The following is a 25,144-nucleotide window of genomic DNA, read 5'->3' on the forward strand; positions in this document are numbered from 1 at the left end:
CTTACTACTGGGGTGACACACTGTAACAAACCTCCTCCTCATGTAATCTCCTTACTACTGGGGTGACACACTGTAACAAACCCCCTCTCATGTAATCTCCTTACTACTGGGGTGACACACTGTAACAAACCTCCTCATGTAATCTCCTTACTACTGGGATGACACACTGTAACAAACCTCCTCATGTAATCTCCTTACTACTGGGGTGACACACTGTAACAAACCTCCTCCCCATGTAATCTCCTTACTACTGGGGTGACACACTGTAACAAACCTCCTCCTCATGTAATCTCCTTACTACTGGGGTGACACACTGTAACAACCCTCATCATGTAATCTCCTTACTACTGGGGTGACACACTGTAACAAACCTCCTCCTCATGTAATCTCCTTACTACTGGGGTGACACACTGTAACAAACCCCCTCCTCATGTTATCTCCTTACTACTGGGGTGACACACTGTAACAAACCCCCTCCTCATGTTATCTCCTTACTACTGGGGTGACACACTGTAACAAACCCCCTCCTCATGTTATCTCCTTACTACTGGGGTGACACACTGTAACAAACCCCCTCCTCATGTAATCTCCTTACTACTGGGGTGACACACTGTAACAAACCTCCTCCTCATGTAATCTCCTTACTACTGGGGTGACACACTGTAACAAACCTCCTCCTCATGTAATCTCCTTACTACTGGGGTGACACACTGTAACAAACCTCCTCCTCATGTAATCTCCTTACTACTGGGGTGACACACTGTAACAAACCCCCTCCTCATGTAATCTCCTTACTACTGGGGTGACACACTGTAACAAACCTCCTCCTCATGTAATCTCCTTACTACTGGGGTGACACACTGTAACAAACCCCCTCCTCATGTAATCTCCTTACTACTGGGGTGACACACTGTAACAAACCTCCTCCTCATGTAATCTCCTTACTACTGGGGTACTGGAGCTCAGCAAGATAGAAGAGATCGTGATAAAGGACCTGTGAAGATGGTCATGTGACTGGAGTGGGCGGAGCTCAGCAGTAGGATATTTTATTTTTTATTATAAATTGAATACATACAAAGTCCATTAATGCTTACATCATTATCACAAAAGAAAAAAAAAAAAAAAAACCCCACCTCCTCCCTTTTCCCTCCCCTTAAGACAGCCTGCCCGAAATCCATTAAAGGGGTAGTCCAGTGGCGAAAAACGTATCCCCTATCCTAAGGATAGGGGATAAGTTTGAGATCGCGGGGGTCCGACTGCTGGGGCCCCCTGCGATCTCTCTGTACAGGGCCCAGGCTCTCCGGCCAGATAGTGGGTGTCGACCCCCGCACGAAGCGGCGGCCGACACGCCCCCTCAATACATCTCAATGGCAGAGCCGGAGATTGATGAAGGCAGCGCTTCGGCTCTGCCATAGAGTTGTATTGAGGGGGCGTGTTGGCCGCCGCTTCGTGCGGAGGTCGACACGCCTCCTTCCCGCGGACTGTCGGGGCTCTGTACAGGAGATCGCAGGGGGCCCCAGCAGTCGGACCCCCCGCGATCTCAAACTTATCCCCTATCCTTAGGATAGGGGATAAGTTGTTCACCACTGAGTCACCACTGGAGTTCTCCTTTAACTTCCTTCCTTTCCTTCCTCCTCTCTTGCTCTTTTCTCCTTTTCACTATCTCCTTTCTCCCAGGGCGGCCATTTATTCTCGTTTTTTTTATTTCTTTCACTGTCCTTGAACCACAACAACTCATAAGTTCTAACCCTATTTATACCTCCCAACCATTCTTCCCTTGATGGAACCGCTGGGGCCAACCATTCTTCCCTTTATGGAACCGTTGGGGCCAACCATTCTTCCCTTGATGGAACCGCTGGGGCCAACCATTCTTCCCTTGATGGAACCGCTGGGGCCAACCATTCTTCCCTTGATGGAACCGCTGGGGCCAACCATTCTTCCCTTGATGGAACCGCTGGGGCCAACCATTCTTCCCTTGATGGAACCGCTGGGGCCAACCATTCTTCCCTTGATGGAACCGCTGGGGCCAACCATTTCCTGAGAATCAAATTACTCCAAGTATAAGATCCGTATGCTTAGTTCCCATTGTTCCTAGTCCATAAATTGCGACCTTAGGTTCAAAGAGCAATACCCCCCCCCCCCTATTCTAGCTTTAATAGTTCCAAACACTACACTCCAAAATTTTAGCAACTTTGTACAATTCCATATCATATGTAACCAATTACTTCCCTCAAACCCACACTTGGGGCATTGTGCATTCTCCCTAACATTAATTTTATAGAGAATTTGCGGTGAGTACTGAGCCCGATACTAACATTAGGAAAGACCCCCTATTATTTGCATTGATCGTTGTTCTTCTAATATTCTTTAACACCAGTTTCCACTCTTCTTCTGTGATTCCACCTATATCCAGTGCCTGTCCTAACCGTACGTCCTCCCAACCCTTCTGACCTAACATTTTATATAAAGTGCTCATTATTTTCTCCCCCCCCCCCCCCGTGCACTTTTAATATATTCTGTAATGTGATAACACTCTACCTTTAATTTCCCTTTCGGTTCTTCTTGTCCCAAGGCGTCTTTTCACTGTACATAACCAAAGTAATTAGTATTTTTTAGATTAAAGCGTTCACTCAGACATTCCCAATCTATTATTTTCCCATTTGTACAAACCTGCTCCAACAACCTAATTCCTTTATCTTCCCGATTCACATATTCTGCGATTTTCTTTATTTCTGGGAAGTTCTCATCTTCCCATAAGGGGGTACACCACACACTACTCGTTATCCCTGTGGCTGACTTCATACTATCCCATACTTGTACCAATAAATCTTTAGCTACGTTCTCCTCTTCTACACCCTTCTTCAAACTCCCACTCTCCATCCACTCCAATATGGACCCATATTTCTCACCCCCTTCCCAAATAATCCAACAGTGTTTGTTGCTCTTGAATAACCAATGTTATTTGGGATGCTATGAAGTATTGATGAAAATTAGGGAGACCCGGCCCTCCTTCCTCTAAGGGATGGTACAGATACTGACTCTTGATCCTGACTCTTTTTCCACCCCATATAAGATTGTTTAATATACTTTCCAATTTTTTAAACCAAGTATTTTTAATCCATATGGGAGAAGCTCTCAAATAATGTGTTATCAGCAGTAGGATATGATTAGAGGTGAAGGACCTGTGAGGTTAGTCATGTGACAGGAGTGGGCGGGGCTCAGCAGTACATTTAGATTAGAGGTGAAGGACCTGTGAAGATGATCATGTGACAGGAGTAGGCGGAGCTCAGCAGTAGGATATGATTAGTGGTGAAGGACCTGTAAGAATGGTCATGTGACAGGAGTGGGCGGGGCTAAGCAGTAGGGCAGGATTAGAAGTGAAGGGCCTGTGAGGTTGGTCATGTGACAGGAGTGGGCGGGGCTAAGCAGTAGAAGAGGATTAGTAGTGAAGGACCTGTACGGATGGTCATGTGACAGGAGTGGGTGGGGCTCAGCAGTAGGAGAGGATTAGTGGTGAAGGACCTGTGAGGATGGTCATGTGACAGGAGTGGGCGGGGCTAAGCAGTAGGAGAGGATTAGTAGTGAAGGACCTGTACGGATGGTCATGTGACAGGAGTGGGCGGGGCTAAGCAGTAGGAGACGATTAGTGGTGAAGGACCTGTGAGGATGGTCATGTGACAGGAGTGGGCGGGGCTCAGCAGTAGGAGAAGATTAGTGGTGAAGGACCTGTGAGGATGGTCATGTGACAGGAGTGGGTGGGGCTCAGCAGTAGGATGGGATTAGTGGTGAAGGACCTGTGAGGATGGTCATGTGACAGGAGTGGGTGGGGCTCAGCTGGGAGGAGGTGCAGTGTGTGAGGTAAGATTCCATGAGGATTTTGTTATATTGGAGATTTATCAGGACATTTATGAAGCTTTTTTACTCTGGGTCCGTGCGACTTTTTGTGCGAATATTGGTGAGTGGTGAGTGCGCCCATCAGGTTCTTCACCCCCTGTATCCCGGGTATTCCTGTAGGAACCAACCGGTTTTATGGCTCCTCGGCTGATATCCGGGTGATCACCTATATGGGCTCCAGGGGCCCCTAATAACTTCACTGATAAGAGACATTACACCTGGAACCTTATAGAAGCCTTATGGCCAGAGGCGAAGGGTTTGGTTTATTGGGGCCTCTATACACCCCGAGACCGGCTTGTGATGGAGCAAATCCTCCTGATATATGATGTGACCCCTGTATAATATATATAATAAGTGAGGATGTGTATGTGATATATGATGTGATCCCTGTATAATATATATATAATAAGTGAGGATGTGTATGCGATATATGATGTGACCCCTGTATGATATATATAATAAGTGAGGATGTGTATGTGATATATGATGTGACCCCTGTATGATATATATAATAAGTGAGGATGTGTATGTGATATATGATGTGATCCCTGTATGATATATATATATATATATATATATATATATATATATATATATAATAAGTGAGGATGTGTATGTGATATATGATGTGACCCCTGTATAATATATATAATAAGTGAGGATGTGTATGTGATATATGATGTGATCCCTGTATGATATATATAAGTGAGGATGTGTATGTGATATATGATGTGACCCCTGTATAATATATATAATAAGTGAGGATGTGTATGTGATATATGATGTGACCCCTGTATAATATATATAATAAGTGAGGATGTGTATGTGATATATGATGTGACCCCTGTATAATATATATAATAAGTGAGGATGTGTATGTGATATATGATGTGACCCCTGTATAATATATATAATAAGTGAGGATGTGTATGTGATATATGATGTGATCCCTGTATGATATATATAAGTGAGGATGTGTATGTGATATATGATGTGACCCCTGTATAATATATATAATAAGTGAGGATGTGTATGTGATATATGATGTGATCCCTGTATGATATATATATAATAAGTGAGGATGTGTATGTGATATATGATGTGACCCCTGTATAATATATATAATAAGTGAGGATGTGTATGTGATATATGATGTGACCCCTGTATAATATATATAATAAGTGAGGATGTGTATGTGATATATGATGTGACCCCTGTATAATATATATAATAAGTGAGGATGTGTATGTGATATATGATGTGATCCCTGTATGATATATATAAGTGAGGATGTGTATGTGATATATGATGTGACCCCTGTATAATATATATAATAAGTGAGGATGTGTATGTGATATATGATGTGATCCCTGTATGATATATATATAATAAGTGAGGATGTGTATGTGATATATGATGTGACCCCTGTATAATATATATAATAAGTGAGGATGTGTATGTGATATATGATGTGATCCCTGTATGATATATATAATAAGTGAGGATGTGTATGTGATATATGATGTGATCTCTGTATGATATATATAAGTGAGGATGTGTATGTGATATATGATGTGATCCCTGTATGATATATATATAATAAGTGAGGATGTGTATGTGATATATGATGTGATCCCTGTATGATATATAATAAGTGAGGATGTGTATGTGATATATTATGTGGTCCCTGTATGATATATATAAGTGAGGATGTGTATGTGATATATTATGTGGTCCCTGTATGATATATATAAGTGAGGATGTGTATGTGATATATGATGTGACCCCTGTATGATATATATAATAAGTGAGGATGTGTATGTGATATATGATGTGACCCCTGTATGATATACATATATATAATAAGTGAGGATGTGTATGTGATATATGATGTGATCTCTGTATGATATATATATAATAAGTGAGGATGTGTATGTGATATATGATGTGATCCCTGTATAATATATATAATAAGTGAGGATGTGTATGTGATATATGATGTGATCTCTGTATGATATATATATAATAAGTGAGGATGTGTATGTGATATATGATGTGATCTCTGTATGATATATATATAATAAGTGAGGATGTGTATGTGATGTATGATGTGATCCCTGTATAATATATATAATAAGTGAGGATGTGTATGTGATATATGATGTGACCCCTGTATAATATATATAATAAGTGAGGATGTGTATGTGATATATGATGTGACCCCTGTATAATATATATAATAAGTGAGGATGTGTATGTGATATATGATGTGACCCCTGTATAATATATATAATAAGTGAGGATGTGTATGTGATATATGATGTGGTTCCTGTATGATATATATAATAAGTGAGGATGTGTATGTGATATATGATGTGACCCCTGTATAATATATATAATAAGTGAGGATGTGTATGTGATATATGATGTGATCTCTGTATGATATATATATAATAAGTGAGGATGTGTATGTGATATATGATGTGATCCCTGTATAATATATATAAGTGAGGATGTGTATGTGATATATTATGTGACCCCTGTATAATATATATAATAAGTGAGGATGTGTATGTGATATATGATGTGATCCCTGTATGATATATATAATAAGTGAGGATGTGTATGTGATATATGATGTGATCCCTGTATGATGTATATAATAAGTGAGGATGTGTATGTGATATATGATGTGACCCCCTGTATGATATATATATAATAAGTGAGGATGTGTATGTGATATATGATGTGATCCCTGTATGATATATATAATAAGTGAGGATGTGTATGTGATATATGATGTGACCCCTGTATGATATATATATATAATAAGTGAGGATGTGTATGTGATATATGATGTGATCCCTGTATGATATATATAATAAGTGATGATGTGTATGTGATATATGATGTGACCCCTGTATGATATATATAATAAGTGAGGATGTGTATGTGATATATGATGTGATCCCTGTATGATATATATATAAGTGACGATGTGTATGTGATATATGATGTGGTCCCTGTATGATATATATATAATAAGTGAGGATGTGTATGTGATATATGATGTGATCCCTGTATGATATATAATAAATGAGGATGTGTATGTGACATATGATGTGATCCCTGTATAATATATATATAATAAGTGAGGATGTGTATGTGATATATGATGTGATCCCTGTATGATATATATATAATAAGTGAGGATGTGTATGTGATATATGATGTGATCCCTGTATGATATATATAATAAGTGAGGATGTGTATGTGATATATGATGTGATCCCTGTATGATATATATAATAAGTGATGATGTGTATGTGACATATGATGTGATCCCTGTATGATATATATATATGTGAGGATGTATATGTGATATATGATGTGACCTCTGTATGATATATATAATAAGTGAGGATGTGTATGTGACATATGATGTGATTCCTGTATGATATATATAATAAGTGAGGATGTGTATGTGATATATGATGTGACCCCTGTATGATATATATATATATATATATATAATAAGTGAGGATGTGTATGTGATATATGATGTGATCCCTGTATGATATATATATAAGTGAGGATGTGTATGTGATATATGATGTGATCCCTGTATGATATATATAATAAGTGAGGATGTGTATGTGATATATGATGTGATCCCTGTATGATATATATAATAAGTGAGGATGTGTATGTGATATATGATGTGATCCCTGTATGATATATATAATAAGTGAGGATGTGTATGTGATATATGATGTGATCCCTGTATGATATATATAATAAGTGATGATGTGTATGTGATATATGATGTGACCCCTGTATGATATATATAATAAGTGAGGATGTGTATGTGATATATGATGTGATTCCTGTATGATATATATAATAAGTGAGGATGTGTATGTGATATATGATGTGACCCCTGTATGATATATATATATATATATATATATATAATAAGTGAGGATGTGTATGTGATATATGATGTGATCCCTGTATGATATATATATAAGTGAGGATGTGTATGTGATATATGATGTGATCCCTGTATGATATATATAATAAGTGAGGATGTGTATGTGATATATGATGTGATCCCTGTATGATATATATATAAGTGAGGATGTGTATGTGATATATGATGTGATCCCTGTATGATATATATAATAAGTGAGGATGTGTATGTGATATATGATGTGATCCCTGTATGATATATATAATAAGTGAGGATGTGTATGTGATATATGATGTGATCCCTGTATGATATATATAATAAGTGAGGATGTGTATGTGATATATGATGTGATCCCTGTATGATATATATAATAAGTGAGGATGTGTATGTGATATATGATGTGATCCCTGTATGATATATATAATAAGTGAGGATGTGTATGTGATATATGATGTGATCCCTGTATGATATATATATAATAAGTGACGATGTGTATGTGATATATGATGTGACCCCCTGTATGATATATATATAAGTGAGGATGTGTATGTGATATATGATGTGATCCCTCTATGATATATATAAGTGAGGATGTGTATGTGATATATGATGTGATCCCTGTATGATATATATATAAGTGAGGATGTGTATGTGATATATGATGTGATCCCTCTATGATATATATAAGTGAGGATGTGTATGTGATATATGATGTGACCCCTGTATAATATATAATAAGTGAGGATGTGTATGTGATATAAGATGTGATCCCTGTATGATATATATAATAAGTGAGGATTTGTATGTGATATGATGTGACCCCTGTATGATATATATAATAAGTGAGGATGTGTATGTGTCATATGATGTGATCCCTGTATAATATATATAATAAGTGAGGATGTGTATGTGATATATGATGTGATCCCTGTATGATATATATAATAAGTGAGGATGTGTATGTGATATATGATGTGATCCCTGTATGATATATATAATAAGTGAGGATGTGTATGTGACATATGATGTGGCCCCTGCATGATTTAGGGCCCCTTCCTCTCCCATATAGGCCCCGGCAGGACTATTTCCCTCCAGCTGGCCCAGTTGTCTCCTCTTCTCCTGAATGACCCCCAAGGATGGACAAGGACAGGAATGAGATGACTAAGAGAATATTACACTTCACCTTGGAGATCCTCCACCTGCTGACCGGAGAGGTGAGGTGACCCATCTACATTTCCGCCATTGTTGCCCCGCCCATCTACATTTCCACCATTGTTGTCCCCATCTACATTTCCACCATTGTTGTCCCCAATCTACATTTCCTCCATTGTTGTCCCCATCTACATTTCCTCCATTGTTGTCCCCATCTACATTTCCACCATTGTTGTCCCCATGTACATTTCCACCATTGTTGTCCCCCAGCTACATTTCCACCATTGTTGTCCCCCCCCAGCTACATTTCCACCATTGTTGTCCCCATCTACATTTCCACCATTGTTGTCCTCCATCTACCTTTCCACCATTATTGTCCCCATCTACATTTCCACCATTGTGTCCCCCATCTACATTTCCACCATTGTTGTCCCCATCTACATTTCCACCATTGTTGTCCCCCAGCTACATTTCCACCATTGTTGTCCCCCATCTACATTTCCACCATTGTTGTCCTCCATCTACATTTCCACCATTGTTGTCCCCCCCCATCTACATTTCCACCATTGTTGTCCCCCCCATCTACATTTCCACCATTGTTGTCCCCCCCCATCTACATTTCCACCATTGTTGTCCCCCAGCTACATTTCCACCATTGTTGTCCCCCCATCTACATTTCCACCATTGTTGTCCCCCCAGCTACATTTCCACCATTGTTGTCCCCCCAGCTACATTTCCACCATTGTTGTCCCCCCATCTACATTTCCACCATTGTGGTCCCCCCATCTACATTTCCACCAATGTGGTCCCCCCATCTACATTTCCACCATTGTTGTCCCCCCCATCTACATTTCCACCATTGTTGTCCCCCCATCTACATTTCCACCATTGTTGTCCCCCCATCTACATTTCCACCATTGTTGTCCCCCCATCTACATTTCCACCATTGTTGTCCCCCCATCTACATTTCCACCATTGTTGTCCCCCCATCTACATTTCCACCATTGTTGGTCCCCATCTACATTTCCACCATTGTTGGTCCCCCATCTACATTTCCACCATTGTTGTCCCCATCTACATTTCCACCATTGTTGTCCCCATCTACATTTCCACCATTGTTGTCCCCCATCTTTGGAGCCGCTCTATGTTCTGGATGTCTCTTTGTAGGGGAGGTCTCCAGAACTGACCCCAATATTCCAGATGTGCTCACTAGAGCTCTATACAGGGGGCACAATCTCTTCTTTGTAGTGGGGGAGGAATACTGGGGTCAGTCCCCTCATTGTCTCTCTCCATACACAGGATTACACCATAGTGAAGAAGACATGGGGGGAGTGTGTGGCCCCCAGCAGCCATCTCCATAAGTCAGGAGGACGGAGCAGGGCCCGGGGCCCCATCACAGAGCCTTCACCTCACTCACTGATACATGAAGAGAAGATTCTGGGACTCATCCACAGGATCACTGAGCTGCTGACTGGAGAGGTGACCCTGCTGGGACATTATACAGTAATGGAGGGGTCTGGTGATTAGAGAGGTGACACTGCTGGGACATTATACAGTAATGGAGGGGTCTGGTGATTAGAGAGGTGACCCTGCTGGGACATTATACAGTAATGGAGGGGTCTGGTGATGATTAGAGAGGTGACACTGCTGGGACATTATACAGTAATGGAGGGGTCTGGTGATTAGAGAGGTGACACTGCTGGGACATTATACAGTAATAGAGGGGTCTGGTGATGACGGTATCATTGTGTGTCAGGTTCCTATAAGGTGTCAGGATGTGGCGGTCTATTTCTCCATGGAGGAGTGGGAGTATGTAGAAGGACACAAGGATCTGTACCAGGACATAGTCATGATGGAGGATCACCGGCCCCTCACATCACAAGGTAAGAAGAGACATATATATAGATATCACTCTCACTACCTAGTAACATAGAAATCTATCCAGCTCTGATGTATTCATTCCCTGTGTGTTCCCCACAGATGGAGTCATTGATAGAAATCCACCCGAGAGGTGTCCCCGCCCTCTGTATTCCCAGGACTGTCCAGAGGGAAATGTCGCAGAGAAGCATCAGGTAGATGGCGTTAAAGTCTCCAAAATATGGCCATAAAGTGATTGAACCCCTGATCATGCACCATAGGTCCCACCTGAATTAAAGGGGAACTCCATGTGATCTGGGTAGGGACCCCCACGATCTCCTGCCTGGCCCCCGACTCTGCTCATGCAAGAATAAATGAATAACTATGATCAAAATACCAAATCCTCAAACCAAAGTCATAGTAATAAAATCCCAGAACCACAATAAGATATAATAATAGACATGTCCCCCATGACTTCTCGGGTCACTTACCTCTTCTATAAAACATTGTGATGGAAAGGAAAGTGAAATAAAAGGGGGAGGGCGGGGCTTCTTCTAATCTTCCCACAGGTGACTGAGCTGGAGACACCACAGCCCAGTATAGAAGGGAAATACTTTTCCCGCCAATGGGCCTCCAGCCAATCAGAATGCTGTTGTTGGGCTGGAGCATCGCTGGGCAGAAGATCATGGTTACCGGGCAGAATCTGATCCTCCAATCAGAAGCAGGAATCCATCTCTCAGCAGAACAGCTGTTACCGGGCAGAATAACTGAGGAAAACAACCTGTGGAGATAAAGGGGAAGAAGGAAATAAGGAGGAGGGGGGGGGGACATGTATACTGGGGACCATGGGGCCGTGTGCCCCCCCAGGTTATAATGGAATTCGGGAGCCACCTTTTATTTTGTTTGTTTTTTCTTTTTCTGGTTTTTATTTTTCCTCTTTAGGGTGAAGATCTGATGGATATTAAGGTTGAGGTTAAAGTTGAACCAGAAGAGGAGACGGATTTGGGGTCCGATCAGCAGTGTAAGGAGGGGGAGACTTTTATTGGTGGAGGGTCTCCTAGATACTACTACACCCATCATCTGATCATCACATGGAATAATCTATTCATCACTGTGTGTTCCCTACAGATGGAGTCATTGATAGAAATCCACCCGAGAGGTGTCCCTGTCCTCTGTATTCCCAGGACTGTCCAGAGGGAAATGTCCCAGAGAAGCATCAGGTAGATGAGGCTGATCCTATATCTCTATAGGGGGGTCCTGCTGTCATAGATGTGGGGATAGATTTTGGGGGTCTCTGTTGCTCCTCCTGTCTGCTGTATTGTAGTGAATTGTTCTATATGTCACATCAGGGGGGAGATCTGACTAATAATAAAGTGGAGGATGAAGAAGAGAGGATGAGGGGCCATCACCCGTGTATGAGGGAAGTGAAGGAGGAAATTCCAGGAGGTGTTATCCCAGGTATGTAATAATTCCAGGAGGTGTTGTCCCAGGTATGTAATAATTCCAGGAGGTGTTATCCCAGGTATGTAATAATGCCAGGAGGTGTTGTCCCAGGTATGTAATAATTCCAGGAGGTGTTGTCCCAGGTGTGTAATAATTCCAGGAGGTGTTGTCCCAGGTGTGTAATAATTCCAGGAGGTGTTGTCCCAGGTATGTAATAATTCCAGGAGGTGTTATCCCAGGTATGTAATAATGCCAGGAGGTGTTGTCCCAGGTATGGAATAATTCCAGGAGGTGTTGTCCCAGGTGTGTAATAATTCCAGGAGGTGTTGTCCCAGGTGTGTAATAATGCCAGGAGGTGTTGTCCCGGGTGTGTAATAATGCCAGGAGGTGTTGTCCCGGGTGTGTAATAATGCCAGGAGGTGTTGTCCCGGGTATGTAATAATGCCAGGAGGTGTTGTCCCAGGTGTGTAATAATGCCAGGAGGTGTTGTCCCGAGTATGTAATAATGCCAGGAGGTGTTGTCCCGGGTATGTAATAATGCCAGGAGGTGTTGTCCCAGGTGTGTAATAATGCCAGGAGGTGTTGTCCCAGGTGTGTAATAATGCCAGGAGGTGTTGTCCCGAGTATGTAATAATGCCAGGAGGTGTTGTCCCGGGTATGTAATAATGCCAGGAGGTGTTGTCCCGGGTATGTAATAATGCCAGGAGGTGTTGTCCCGGGTATGTAATAATGCCAGGAGGTGTTGTCCCGGGTATGTAATAATGCCAGGAGGTGTTACCCCAGGTATGTAATAATGGATTACAGAGGGAATTCAGAGGTGTCTTCAGGGGAGGCTCCACCTTAGATCTACATTACATTAACCCTTCAGGCCCCAGTGATCCCCTGTGTTATGTATAGTCAGGACCTGAGGGAGGTGACTATATAGAGATCCTCTCCAGGTTCATCTATGGATCCTGTCATGCTCCAGGTATAACACTAGGGGCAGTATTTGTGGTCACCAGATGTGATGAGCGGCTGAACTAATGTACTGAATCGGTGTAAGGGTAGTGTCACACGTAAAGGATCCACAGCAAATTTTACAATGTGGATCCGCCGGTGACCCGTCCCATAGTGTGCGTCCAGCTGCCTTCCCCGCCCCCGGCCTGCTCGCAGCAGCAATACGCCGCTCTGAGCAGCCACACAGGGGCCGATAGATTGGATTTGGGTTTTTTGCCTGGTATGACCCCATGAGGTCTCCTGTGTTTGTCTTTTACCCCTTTTGGGTCATTCACAGCAAATCTCACAGATCTTCTCCAGAGTCAGGAGAAAGGGGAGAAATGGCGTCTATCAGAGGATGTAATGTGTCCGGAGGGAGAAGACCCCTAAGAAAGTCCAACAATAGGTATTACATCCCCCAATGATCAGGATCGGCCATTATTCACACAGATTGATTCAATTCAGAAGTTTCCTTCATGGAATTTGAGATTTATAAGAAGTCCATCCCTCCAGCAGAATAAGAAATGGGCGTCACATACGGGCAGGGATACAGAGCTCTCTAATTCTCAGCCCGAACCCGTCCCTGTCTATTTTATACTTTCCCTAAACAGCGACTCCACAACTAGAAGACGATCCCTACTCTGAATCAGTGCAGGGACATTACAGGTCAAAATAACAAACTACAGCAATACAGTAAGGTCAGAGAGAAACAGAACACAGTGGGTTAACACGCACTAAATACAATAACGGAGAGAGACAAACAAACAGAAAGGATAGTAAACAAGTCGGATCAGAAATCCAAGAGGACAGCAAAGGTACAGAATCGAGAATCAAAGGGTTAACAAATTTCAGAACTATAATAACAAAAACAACAGAATCCGATGCAGGTAAAGGCTTCAGAAACAATCGTGTTATTACCTGTATATACAGAATGATTCAGGGTCTTGTAGATTGGGGTTTTTCTCTTCTTCTTTTGCAGACAGTATAATATATATGTTGTATGGGGATGTGATGGATACTTGTTGTTATATATGTAAATGTGGTCATGTGACCCTAATGGTCTGAAACTAGGCGGAGTTTACTCCATAAACTGCATGAAAAAAAAACTTGTTTGTGTTTCCTGCCCAATAGAAATGTTATCAATTCCTTTACTTTGTAGTTGGGATAAAAATGGATTCTGTTATTTTATTTCCCAATAGGAAATCCCAGTAAGAATGAGGGAAACGTCCTGTTATCCCTGAATAATAAACGAGAAGATGGAGAGATCATGAAGCGCTCCTCAGGACAAGATGGAGAGATCATGAAGCGCTCCTCAGGACAAGATGGAGAGATCATGAAGCGCTCCTCAGGACAAGATGGAGAGATCATGAAGCGCTCCTCAGGACAAGATGGAGAGATCATGGAGCGCTCCTCAGGAGAAGATGGAGGGATCATGGAGCGCTCCTCAGGACAAGATGGAGAGATCATGGAGCGCTCCTCAGGAGAAGATGGAGAGATCATGGAGCGCTCCTCAGGAGAAGATGGAGAGATTATGGAGCGTCCCTCAGGACAAGATGGAGAGATCATGGAGCGCTTCTCAGGAGAAGACCTCCTTACCCCTAATGTCCATCCAGATCTATCCTATAATAATCCACCTGATCATGAGGAACCTTCTCCTGACCAACCACACATTGTTACACACAGAAAGAAGCTGTATGTGTGTTCAGATTGTGGACAATGCTGTTTAAGGCAATCAGATCTTACTATACATGAGAGAACTCATACAGTAGAGAAGCCATATTTATGTTCAGAATGTGGGAAATGCTTTAAACATAAATCACTTCTTGTGTTACATGAGAGGATTCACACAGGAGAGAAGCTACATTCATGTTCAGAATGTGATAAATGTTTTACATGTAAATCGCATCTTGTTAGACATGAGAGAACTCACACAGGAGAGAAGCCGTATTCATGTTCAGAATGTGATAAATATTTTTCATCTAAATCGCATCTGGTTAGACATGAGAGAAGTCACACAGTAGAGCAGCCACATTCATGCTCAGAATGTGGGAAATGCTTTAAACATAAATCACTTCTTGTGTTACATGAGAGGATTCACACAGGAGAGAAGCTACATTCATGTTCAGAATGTGATAAATGTTTTACATGTAAATCGCATCTTGTTAGACATGAGAAAACTCATACAGGAGAGAAGCCGTATTCATGTTCAGAATGTGATAAATGTTTTGCTTGTAAATCGCATCTTGTTAGACATGAGAGAAGTCACACAGGAGAGAAGCCACATTCATGTTCAGAATGTATGAAATGTTTTATAACTAAAGCAGAGCTTAAAAGACATCAGAGAACTCACATAAGAGAGAAGCCATTTTCATGTTTAGAATGTGGGAAATGTTTTAGGACTAAAGGAGAGCTTGTTCTACATGAGAGAAGTCACACAGGAGAGAAGCCATTTTCATGTTCAGAATGTATGAAATGTTTTATAAGTAAAGCAGATCTCGAAAGACATCAGAGAACTCACACAGGAGAGAAGCCATTTTCATGTTTAGAATGTGGGAAATGTTTTAGAACTAAAGGAGAGCTTGTTAGACATGAGAGAAGTCACACAGGAGATAAGCCATTTTCATGTTCAGAATGTAAGAAATGTTTTACAGCTAAATCAGATCTTGTTAGACATGTGAGAAGTCACACAGGAGAGAAGCCATTTTCATGTTCAGAATGTGGGAAATGTTTTAGAGATCATTCAGATCTTGTTAGACATCAGCGAACTCACACAGGAGAAAAGCCATTTTCATGTTCAGAATGTGAGAAATGTTTTACAGCTAAATCAGATCTTGTTATACATAGAAGAAGTCACACAGGAGAGAGGCCATATTCATGTTTAGAATGTAGTAAATGTTTTACAACTAAATCAGAGCTTGTTAAGCATGAGAGAATTCACACAGGAGAAAAGCCGTATTCATGTTCACAATGTGGGAAATGGTTTATACGTAAATCACATCTGCGTAGACATGAGAGATGTCACACTGGTCAAAAGGCATTTTCATGTTCATAATGTATAAAATGTTACATAACTAAAGCGGATCTTGAAGGACATCAGATAACTCACACAGGAGAAAAGTCATTTTAAAGTTCAGAATGTGGGAAATGTTTCTTAAATAAATTATATCTTGTTATACGTGAGAGGATAGAAGCCGTATTCATGTTCAGAATGTGGGATTTTTTTTTTTTTTTTACAGAAATCCCATCTTGTTAGAGATGAGAGAAGTCACAATCATATTCAGAATGTGGGATATGCTTTATATGTAGTTCAGGTCTTGTTGGACATGAGAGAAGTCACACAGGAGCGAAGCCACATTCATGTTGAAAATGTAGAAAATGTTTCACAACTAAAGCAGAACCTGGTAGACCTAAGACAACTGAGACATTAAACATCAATGAGAGATTCTACAGAGTCTGGAATAGATGAAATTAGTTTTTTTTTCTCCATCTCAAGTATTTTTTTCCCCTCCATCTCTCCCCCCTCTCCCCTCTTCTTGTAATCTTGGGGATTTAATGTAAAGTGGTTTAATGTTACTATATATATATATTGATATGTGTATATAGGTGGAGATATGACATTGTTATTTTTGTACGTATGATGTAGAAATCAATCTGACTATTGCTATAATCTGGGGGGGGGGGGGCTAAAAAGTGAAGAATAAATCTTCAAAAAGAAAAAAATACAAAAGTGAAAAACTCCCTCCCCCAATAAAAATGTAACCCCTTAAGGACTCAAAATAATTGGAGATTTTCCTATCCTTGGTGACAGAAAATGTAGATTTAATTAAAGACAGGAGGTGAACATTATGCCATCTCTTCTTTACTGGTAAATATAGCAGCAAGGGTTAATAGATAACATTTAGAGAGAAAAAAAATGACAATATGTAAATTAGGTATGAACAGTAGCCAATCATCAGACAGTACAGGTAATATAAAGGTATGCACAGGTAACAGTCTTTCTCTTCGTTGATCCTAGGAAAAAAATTAAAAACTAATTCTAAACAAATATATATAATAGGGAAAAAGGACTATAAAAGTCCAAAATATAAACACTGCTCAAAAAAGTAATGTGAACACTTAAATAACACAATGTAACTCCAAGTCAATGACACTTCTGTGAGATCCCACTGTCCACTCAGGAAGAACACTGATTGACAATTTCACATGGAACAGACAACAGGTGGAAATTATAGGCAATAAGCAAGACACCCCCAATAAAGGAGTAGGTGGTGACCACAGACCAATTCCCAGTTCCTATGCTTCCTGGCTGATGTTTTGGTCACTTTTTAATGGTGGCAGTGCTTTCACTCTAGTGGTAGCATGAGACTGAGTCTACAACCCACACAAGTGGCTCGGGTAGTGCAGCTCATCCAGGATGGTACATCAATGCGAGCTGTGAAAAGAAGGTTTGCTGTGTCTGTCAGCGTAGTGTCCAGAGCATGGAGGCGCTACCAGGAAACAGGCCGGTACATCAGGAGACGTGGAGGAGGCCGTAGGAGGGTATTAACCCAGCAACAGGACCGCTACCTCCGCCTTTGTGCAAGGAGGATCACTGCCAGAGCCCTGCAAAATGACCTCCAGCAGGCCACAAATGTGCAAACGGTCAGAAACAGACTCCATGAGGGTGGTATGAGGGCCTGACGTCCACAGGTGGGGGTTGTGCTGACAGCCCAACACCGTGCAAGATGTTTGGCATTTCCCAGAGAACACCAAGATTGGCAAAATCGCCTCTGGCGCCCTGTGCTCTTCACAGATGAAAACAGGTTCAAACTGAGCACATGGGACAAAGTCTGGAGACGCCGTGGAGAATGTTCTGCTGCCTGCAACATGCTGCAGCATGACCGATTTGGTGGTGGGTCAGTAATGGTGTGGGGTGGCATTTCTTTGGGGGGCCACACAGCCCTCCATGTGCTTGCCAGAGGTAGCCTGACTGCCATTAGGTACTGAGATGAGATCCTCAGACTCCTTGTGAGACCATATACTGGTGCGGTTGGCCCTGGGTTCCTCCTAATACAAGACAATGCTGGACCTCATGTGGCTGGAGTGTGTCAGCAGTTCATTCAGATCTAGGATGTGTTATCGCAGTGTTATCAACTGGAAAAAGTTGAACAATAGCTTAGGGTAGGGATAAAAGTGGATAATGTTCGCCTCCTATCTAATAAAATCTATATTTTTCATCACCAAGAATAGGAAAATCTCCAATTTTATTACAAGATGAGGAGGCTCCCATTATGCTTGTTTAACCCCTTAACGACAATTGACGTAAATGTACATCATGGTACCGTGGTACTTAACGCACCATGGCATACATTTACGATCCGCCATGACCACGAGCACCGGAACGGTGCTTGCGGCAGGTCCCGGCTGCTATCAGCAGCCAGGGACCCGCCGGTAATGGCGGACATCCGGGATCACGTGGATGTCCGCCATTAACTGCTCAGATGCCATGATATATACAGATCACAGCATCTGTGGCAGTGCAGTACTTTAAATGGATGATTGGATCGCCCGCAGCGCTGCATATTTGGTATTGCCGTGTGCGAAATGTCCGAACTACTAAAATATAATGTTATTCATCCTGTACTGTGAACAGAAAAAAAACTCTGAATTGCTGCTTTTTTTGTCACATTTTATTATAAAATAATAATAATAAAAGTTTTATATACACAAATGTGGTATCAATAAAAAGCACAGAACATGGCGCAAAAAATGAGCCCTCATACCGCTGCTTATACGGAAAAATGAAAAAGTTATAGGTCGTCAAAATAGAAGGATTTTAAACGTACTAATTTGGTTAAAATGTTTGCAATTTTTTTAAGCGCAATAATAATAGAAAAGTATATAATCATGGGTATCATTCTAATCGTAGGAGGTTATATATAAAAAGTTATATATGGAAACCGCTACTGAGATCGCGCGCGCGATCCAACATGAGGACGCCAGTTTACTTCCAAGTCCAGGTCCCTGTCCACACCATCCAGGATTACTTCGGCCGGACGCACATCCATGCCCACCTGCACCCTGCTGGAGATATTATCCCGAGGCCGGACGTCACTCCGTGCCAACTCCGACTAACATCTTTGCCGCAGCACATCCTGCTAAGATGGTGAGTTACACTCCATTGCGGACTACAGGTACCACTCTATGACTATTACAGCTTCCTGTTAAACATCTCCTATACACTGGGAATGACCTGGCACATTAATTCTACACATCAATATTGTATCTTAAAGGGGTACTCCGGTGGAAAAACATTTTTTTTTTTCTTTTTTAAATCAACTGGTGCCAGAAAGTTAAACATACCGTATTTGTAAATTACTTCTATTAAAAAATCTTAATCCTTCCTGTATTTATTAGCTGCTGAATACTACAGAGGAAATTCTTTTCTTTTTGGAATGCTCTCTGATGACATCACGAACACACTGCCCTCTGCTGACGATATTATAATAATAAGTCTATATCTATTGTTGTCCTTAGTGGGATTTGAACCCAAGGCCCCAGCACTGCAAGGCAGCAGTGCTAACCATTAAGCCACACTGCTGCCCTTAGCACAGTTGCTAAAATGGACAGAGATGTCAGCAGAGAGCACTGTGGTCATGATGTCATCAGTGTTCCAAAAAGAAAGGAATTTCCTCTACAGCATTCAGCAGCTAATAAGTACTGGAAGGATTAAGATTTTTTAATAGAAGTAATTTACAAATATGTTTAACTTTCTGGCACCAGTTGATTTAAAAAAGAAAAAAAAAATGTTTTTCCTCCGGAGTACCCCTTTAACTAAATAAATGTGATTTAATATTTTCAATTTATTTTGTTTCCAACCTTAATTCGGGTACTCCATTAAAGTATATACCCCAGGAATATTTCACAAATACCATAATCAGCAATTTTATCTCTTTTTTTTTTCTTATTATTTTATCATTCTCTATTTTCCAAATTCACTAACTCTTGAGGACTGGTTTCCATATTTTTATACTTTATATATAACCTCCTACATGTTTTTAGGTCTGTGGGATATAGACCTACACAGTTAACCTCGAGTCAGCTGGCTGAGTGAGCTACACAATTTCTATTGCATTTTTATCATTTTAATCGTATTGAACCACAGAATAAAGAACACGTCATTTTTACCGTAAATTGTACGGCGTGAAAACAAAACCTTCCAAAATTTGCTAAATTGTGGTTTTCTTTTTTAATTTGGAAGACTAGACCGCTGCTTTCATGATGTCTGAAAGAGATCCACCTGCTTGGCTTAATTTGGTGGACATGGCTCCTCTAGTAGAGTGGGCTCCAAAATGAGATACACCTATTCCTGCTAAATACATTTTGTTTCACCTATCTAGCTAAAGTAGTTGAAGAAACAGGAAGATGTGGTTTGCAAAAAGGATAAAAGTAATTGATTTGAATTAGGATTTAGCAAGGGAGCTGTCTTTTGTTTTTATACTTTAAGACAGCGAACAACACATAATTGTTCATGAAGTGGGAACTCAGGATAGAAAACTGAATGGAGATTTGTTTTTGTTCTTCTATATATGGGAAAAAGAACTCCAGTAGGGATAAATTGTCTTCGAGAAACATCTAGAGCTCTAACATCTGATATCCTTTTTATGGAAATGAGACTCAATAACAGTGATCTTGAAGAACAATAATTTTAACCCCTTAAGGACGCAGGACGTAAATGTACGTCCTGGTGAGGTGGTACTTAACGCACCAGGACGTACATTTACGTCCTGTGCATAACCGCGGGCATCGGAGCGATGCCCGTGTCATGCGCGGCTGATCCCGGCTGCTGATCGCAGCCAGGGACCCGCCGGCAATGGCCGACGAACGCGATCTCGCGGGCGTCCGCCATTAACCCCTCAGGTGCCGGGATCAATACAGATCCCGGCATCTGCGGCAGTGCGCGATTTGAATGAATGATCGGATCGCCCGCAGCGCTGCTGCGGGGATCCGAGCATTCATACCGCCGCACGGAGGTCCCCTCTCCTTCCTCCGTCCGGCTCCCGGCGTCTCCTGCTCTGGTCTGTGATCGAGCAGACAATACTAGAAGATCGCCGATAATACTGATCTGTTCTATGTCCTATACAGATCAGTATTAGCAATCATGGTATTGCTATGAATAGTCCCCTATGGTGTTGCCCTGTGTTAACCCTTCAGACGCGGCGATCAAAGCTGACCGCCGCGTCTGAAGGGAAAGTGACACTAACCCGGCTGCTCAGTTGGGCTGTTCGGGACCGCCGCGGTGAAATCGCGGCGTCCCGAACAGCTTACAGGACACCGGGAGGGACCTTACCTGCCTCCTCGGTGTCTGCTCCGTGCCGGGATCCCCTGCATGGCCGGCGCTCTCCTTCGACGTCATCACGTCGTCGTGCACGCCGTCCCGTCATCCAATAGGAGCAGCGTGCGTAGCGACGTGATGACGGTGACGGAGAGCATGGATCCCGGGGAAGAAGACGTCCGGAGCGTCAGGGACACCACGGGGACGCGGAGAGAGCGATGGAGGGCGACATCCAGGGCAGCGGTGACGGGTCCGGAGCGGCGCGGACAGGTGAGTACTACCTCCTATACCAGTGGTCTTCAACCTGCGGACCTCCAGATGTTGCAAAACTACAACTCCCAGCATGCCCGGACAGCCAACGGCTGTCCGGGCATGCTGGGAGTTGTAGTTTTGCAACATCTGGAGGTCCGCAGGTTGAAGATCACTGTTAGGTGCAGAATCTTTTTTTTTTTCTAGATTTTGCACCTTTAAAATTGGGTGCGTCTTATATACTGGTGCGTCCTATAGGGCGAAAAATACGGTATGTACTGGGCTGCGTCCCGGGTTATGCTTTGATTGCGCTTTAGTGCGCTCCTGTTTTCTTTTGTGAAAATCTTTAATAAATATTACAGTTTCAAAAAAAAAATGTAAAATTAAAAAGGCCAAAATTTTGAAAAAAAATTGGAAGTGTTAGAATTTTTTCTGAATTCCAGCTTCTCTACATGTAATAAAGATCGTCCTGCCCCATAAATTCGTTATTAATTCCCATTTACAATCTGTCTTATTTATGTCGCCTCATTTGTTTGTTCTTTTACTTTTTTAGGATGTTTCGGGGATTAGAAGTTTGGCGACAGTTTTCTAAATTTTAGATATCAGATATTTTTAGGGACCTGTTCAGTCCTAAAGTAGATTTGAGGGGCCTGAATGTTAGAACCCCTATAAATCCCCCATTATAAACACTGCACCCCTCAACGTAATCAAAATGACATTTTGGGAGTTTTTTTTTTTAACCCTTTAGGTGTTTCATTGAAATAAAAATTAAAGTGAAGTTGGAATTCAAAAATGTTAATTTTTCTTGTCGATACGTCATTTATTCCCCTAATTCTGACGTATTTAGAAATATCCCATATGTGGCCCTAGATCTCCAGGACACCGGCCTCCGACATGACAGAGCACCGTGTGTATTTGGGGTCTTCCTGTTATTTAGGATATTTTCTATCAAGATGCAGATGCCTTGGGGGTCCCAAAATACCTAATTTATATACTTTATTATTTATTTATTTTTTTAAGGGTGCTGTTATACCAAAAATTTCTATAAAATTTTTCGGGGCTAAAAACATAATTTATAATGGCGGGAAAGGGGGATTGTGTATATTTATTTATTTTATATTTATTGTTCAACTATTTATTTATTTTTATATATTTACTTAATTTTGACTTTTTTTTGTTTTTCTTACTGTCCCATTAGGAGACTTGACACTTATAATACATTACAATGCAGAGCCCGATTGGTTTCTGTAGTCGGGTAACCAGAGGTCGATTGGAGGTCTTTGGTTGCCATGGCTACCATCAGGACCCCACGATCACATTGTAGGATTGGAGGGAGCTTACGTTCTCTGTCGCCCTGATCGATGCTGCGGTCACACTGTCTGGATTAGAGCGCAGCAATACGGGGCAGCCGACTCCTGCCGCCAATCGTGAACGAGCGTCTATTTGCGACAAGGCAGTGCTAATGTATATATAGGTCCATCTGCGGGAAGGGGTTAACAAAAGAAAAGTGGGAGGGGCAAGTCATATTCAATTTTGAGTTTCAGCCAAGCACAATCCTAAATTTTCGGTTTTGGACAAAAGTTTTCATTTCGTTGCACCAATATTTTTTTATATGTAAATGTGGTCTTATGACCGGAAACAAGGCGGAGTCTACTCCATAAACTGCATGAAAAAAACTGTGTGTGTGTTTCCTGCCCAATAGAAATTTCTCTACTTCTCAGAAAAATAAAAACTTTCATTTAAATTTTTTGATTCTTTTTTTTTTTTTTAAACAGAAAATGAAGATGATGTGATGGAGAAGATGGAGAGATCATGGAGCGCTCCTCAGGACAAGATGGAGAGATCATGGAGCGCTCCTCAGGACAAGATAGAGAGATCATGGAGCGCTCCTCAGGAGAAGACCTCCTTACCCCTAATGTCCATCCAGATCTATCCTATAATAATCCACCTGATCATGGGGAACCTTCTCCTGACCAACCACACATTGTTACCACAAGGACAGATCAGGATCATGGGAAAGGTTTCTATTGTGATGAATGTGGGAAACAATTTACAAAAAGATCAGCTCTTGTTATGCAATAAAAAAGTCACTCAAGAAAGAAGCTGTATGTGTGTTCAAAATGTGGGCAACGCTGTACAAGTCCATCAGCTTTTATTACACATGAGAGAATTCACGCAAGAGAGAAGCCATATTCATGTTCAGAATGTGAAAAATGTTTCCCAAGTAAATCAGGTCTTGTTCAACATCAGAGAACTCACACAGGAGAGAAGCCATTTTCATGTTCAGAATGTGGGAAATGTTTTTTATGGAAAGAAAATCTTGTTATACATGAGAGAAGTCACACAGGAGAGAGGCCATATTCATGTTCAGAATGTGGGAAATGTTTCATAAGTAAACCTCTGCGTGCTGGACATGAGAGAATTCACACAGGGGAGAAGCCATTTTCATGTTTAGAATGTGGGAAATGTTTTACAATTAAAGCAGAGCTTGTTATACATGAGAGAAGTCACACAGGAGAGAATCCATTTTTATGTTCAGAGTGTGGAAAATGTTTCACAACTAGATCATATCTTGTTATACATGGGAGAAGTCACACAGGAGAGAAGCCATATTCATGTACAGAATGTGGGAAATGTTTCATAAGTAAATCTATGCGTGTTAGACATGAGAGAACTCACACAGGGGAGAAGCCATTTTCACAGAATCTACATTCATGTTCAGAATGTGGAAAATGTTTTAGAGATAAATTCCATCTTGTTAGACATGAGAGAACTCACACAGGAGAGAAGCCATTTTCATGTTTAGAATGTGGGAAATGTTGCTCAAGTAAATCAAATCTTGTTACACATGAGAAAATTCACACAGGAGAGAAGCAATTTTCATGTTCCGAATGTGAGAAATGTTTCCCAAGTAAACAAAGTCTTGTTACACATGAGAGAATTCACACAGGAGAGAAGCCATTTTCATGTTCCGAATGTGAGAAATGTTTTACAGCTAAAAGCACATCTTGTTTTACATCAGAGAACTCACACAGGCGATAAGCCATTTTTATGTTTAGAATGTGGGAAATGTTTCCCAAGTAAACATAGTCTTGTCACACATCAGAGAACTCACACAGGAGAGAAGCCATATTCATGTTCAGAATGTTGAAAATGCTTTACAGGTAAATCAAATCTTGTCAGACATGAGAGAAGTCACACAGGGAAGAGGACATTGTGATGTTTATTTGCTCAAATATTTTTATTTAAATATTGTGAATAAAGTAAACATGAGCTTTACATCCCAG

General features: G+C 41.3%; 2 protein-coding genes across 7 annotated transcripts; both read left to right on the forward strand.

Annotated features, from left to right (window-relative positions):
- Positions 1 to 854: 854 nt before the first annotated feature.
- On the forward strand, positions 855 to 24,081 carry LOC130280068 (zinc finger protein 605-like). 6 transcript variants are annotated; one of them, XR_008846026.1, is made up of 10 exons: positions 855 to 1,036; positions 8,937 to 9,081; positions 10,319 to 10,498; positions 10,776 to 10,902; positions 11,000 to 11,091; positions 11,819 to 11,897; positions 12,005 to 12,096; positions 12,226 to 12,334; positions 14,494 to 19,439; positions 23,633 to 24,081. XR_008846026.1 is itself a non-coding variant. In XM_056528760.1 (9 exons), the coding sequence occupies exons 2-9, from the start codon at positions 9,004 to 9,006 to the stop codon at positions 16,344 to 16,346; spliced, it is 2,610 nt and encodes an 869-aa protein (XP_056384735.1). In that variant the 5' UTR covers positions 3,811 to 3,955; positions 8,937 to 9,003; the 3' UTR covers positions 16,347 to 19,607. The 6 variants fall into 6 exon arrangements, 1 of the variants encoding a protein (XP_056384735.1); XR_008846018.1 differs by lacking the exon at positions 855 to 1,036 and adding an exon at positions 3,811 to 3,955; XR_008846020.1 differs by lacking the exon at positions 855 to 1,036 and adding an exon at positions 3,895 to 3,955 and having other exon boundaries at positions 8,915 to 9,081.
- On the forward strand, positions 19,264 to 25,144 carry LOC130299763 (gastrula zinc finger protein XlCGF17.1-like). The gene is made up of 2 exons (XM_056551490.1): positions 19,264 to 19,439; positions 23,945 to 25,144. Exons 1-2 carry the CDS (start codon positions 19,264 to 19,266, stop codon positions 24,897 to 24,899), a joined length of 1,131 nt encoding a protein of 376 aa, XP_056407465.1. The 3' UTR covers positions 24,900 to 25,144.

Source organism: Hyla sarda, chromosome 1 (genome assembly GCF_029499605.1).
Source record: "Hyla sarda isolate aHylSar1 chromosome 1, aHylSar1.hap1, whole genome shotgun sequence".
NCBI lineage: Eukaryota > Metazoa > Chordata > Amphibia > Anura > Hylidae > Hyla > Hyla sarda.

Coding starts and splice junctions, on each gene's coding strand:
- LOC130280068 (XM_056528760.1), top strand. CDS start 9,004: ATGGACAAGGACAGGAATGAGATGACTAAGAGAATATTACACTTCACC. Junction 9,082..10,318: donor TCCACCTGCTGACCGGAGAG/GTGAGGTGACCC, acceptor CTCCATACACAG/GATTACACCATAGTGAAGAA. Junction 10,499..10,775: donor CTGAGCTGCTGACTGGAGAG/GTGACCCTGCTG, acceptor ATTGTGTGTCAG/GTTCCTATAAGGTGTCAGGA.
- LOC130299763 (XM_056551490.1), top strand. CDS start 19,264: ATGAGGACGCCAGTTTACTTCCAAGTCCAGGTCCCTGTCCACACCATC. Junction 19,440..23,944: donor CAGCACATCCTGCTAAGATG/GTGAGTTACACT, acceptor GCAATAAAAAAG/TCACTCAAGAAAGAAGCTGT.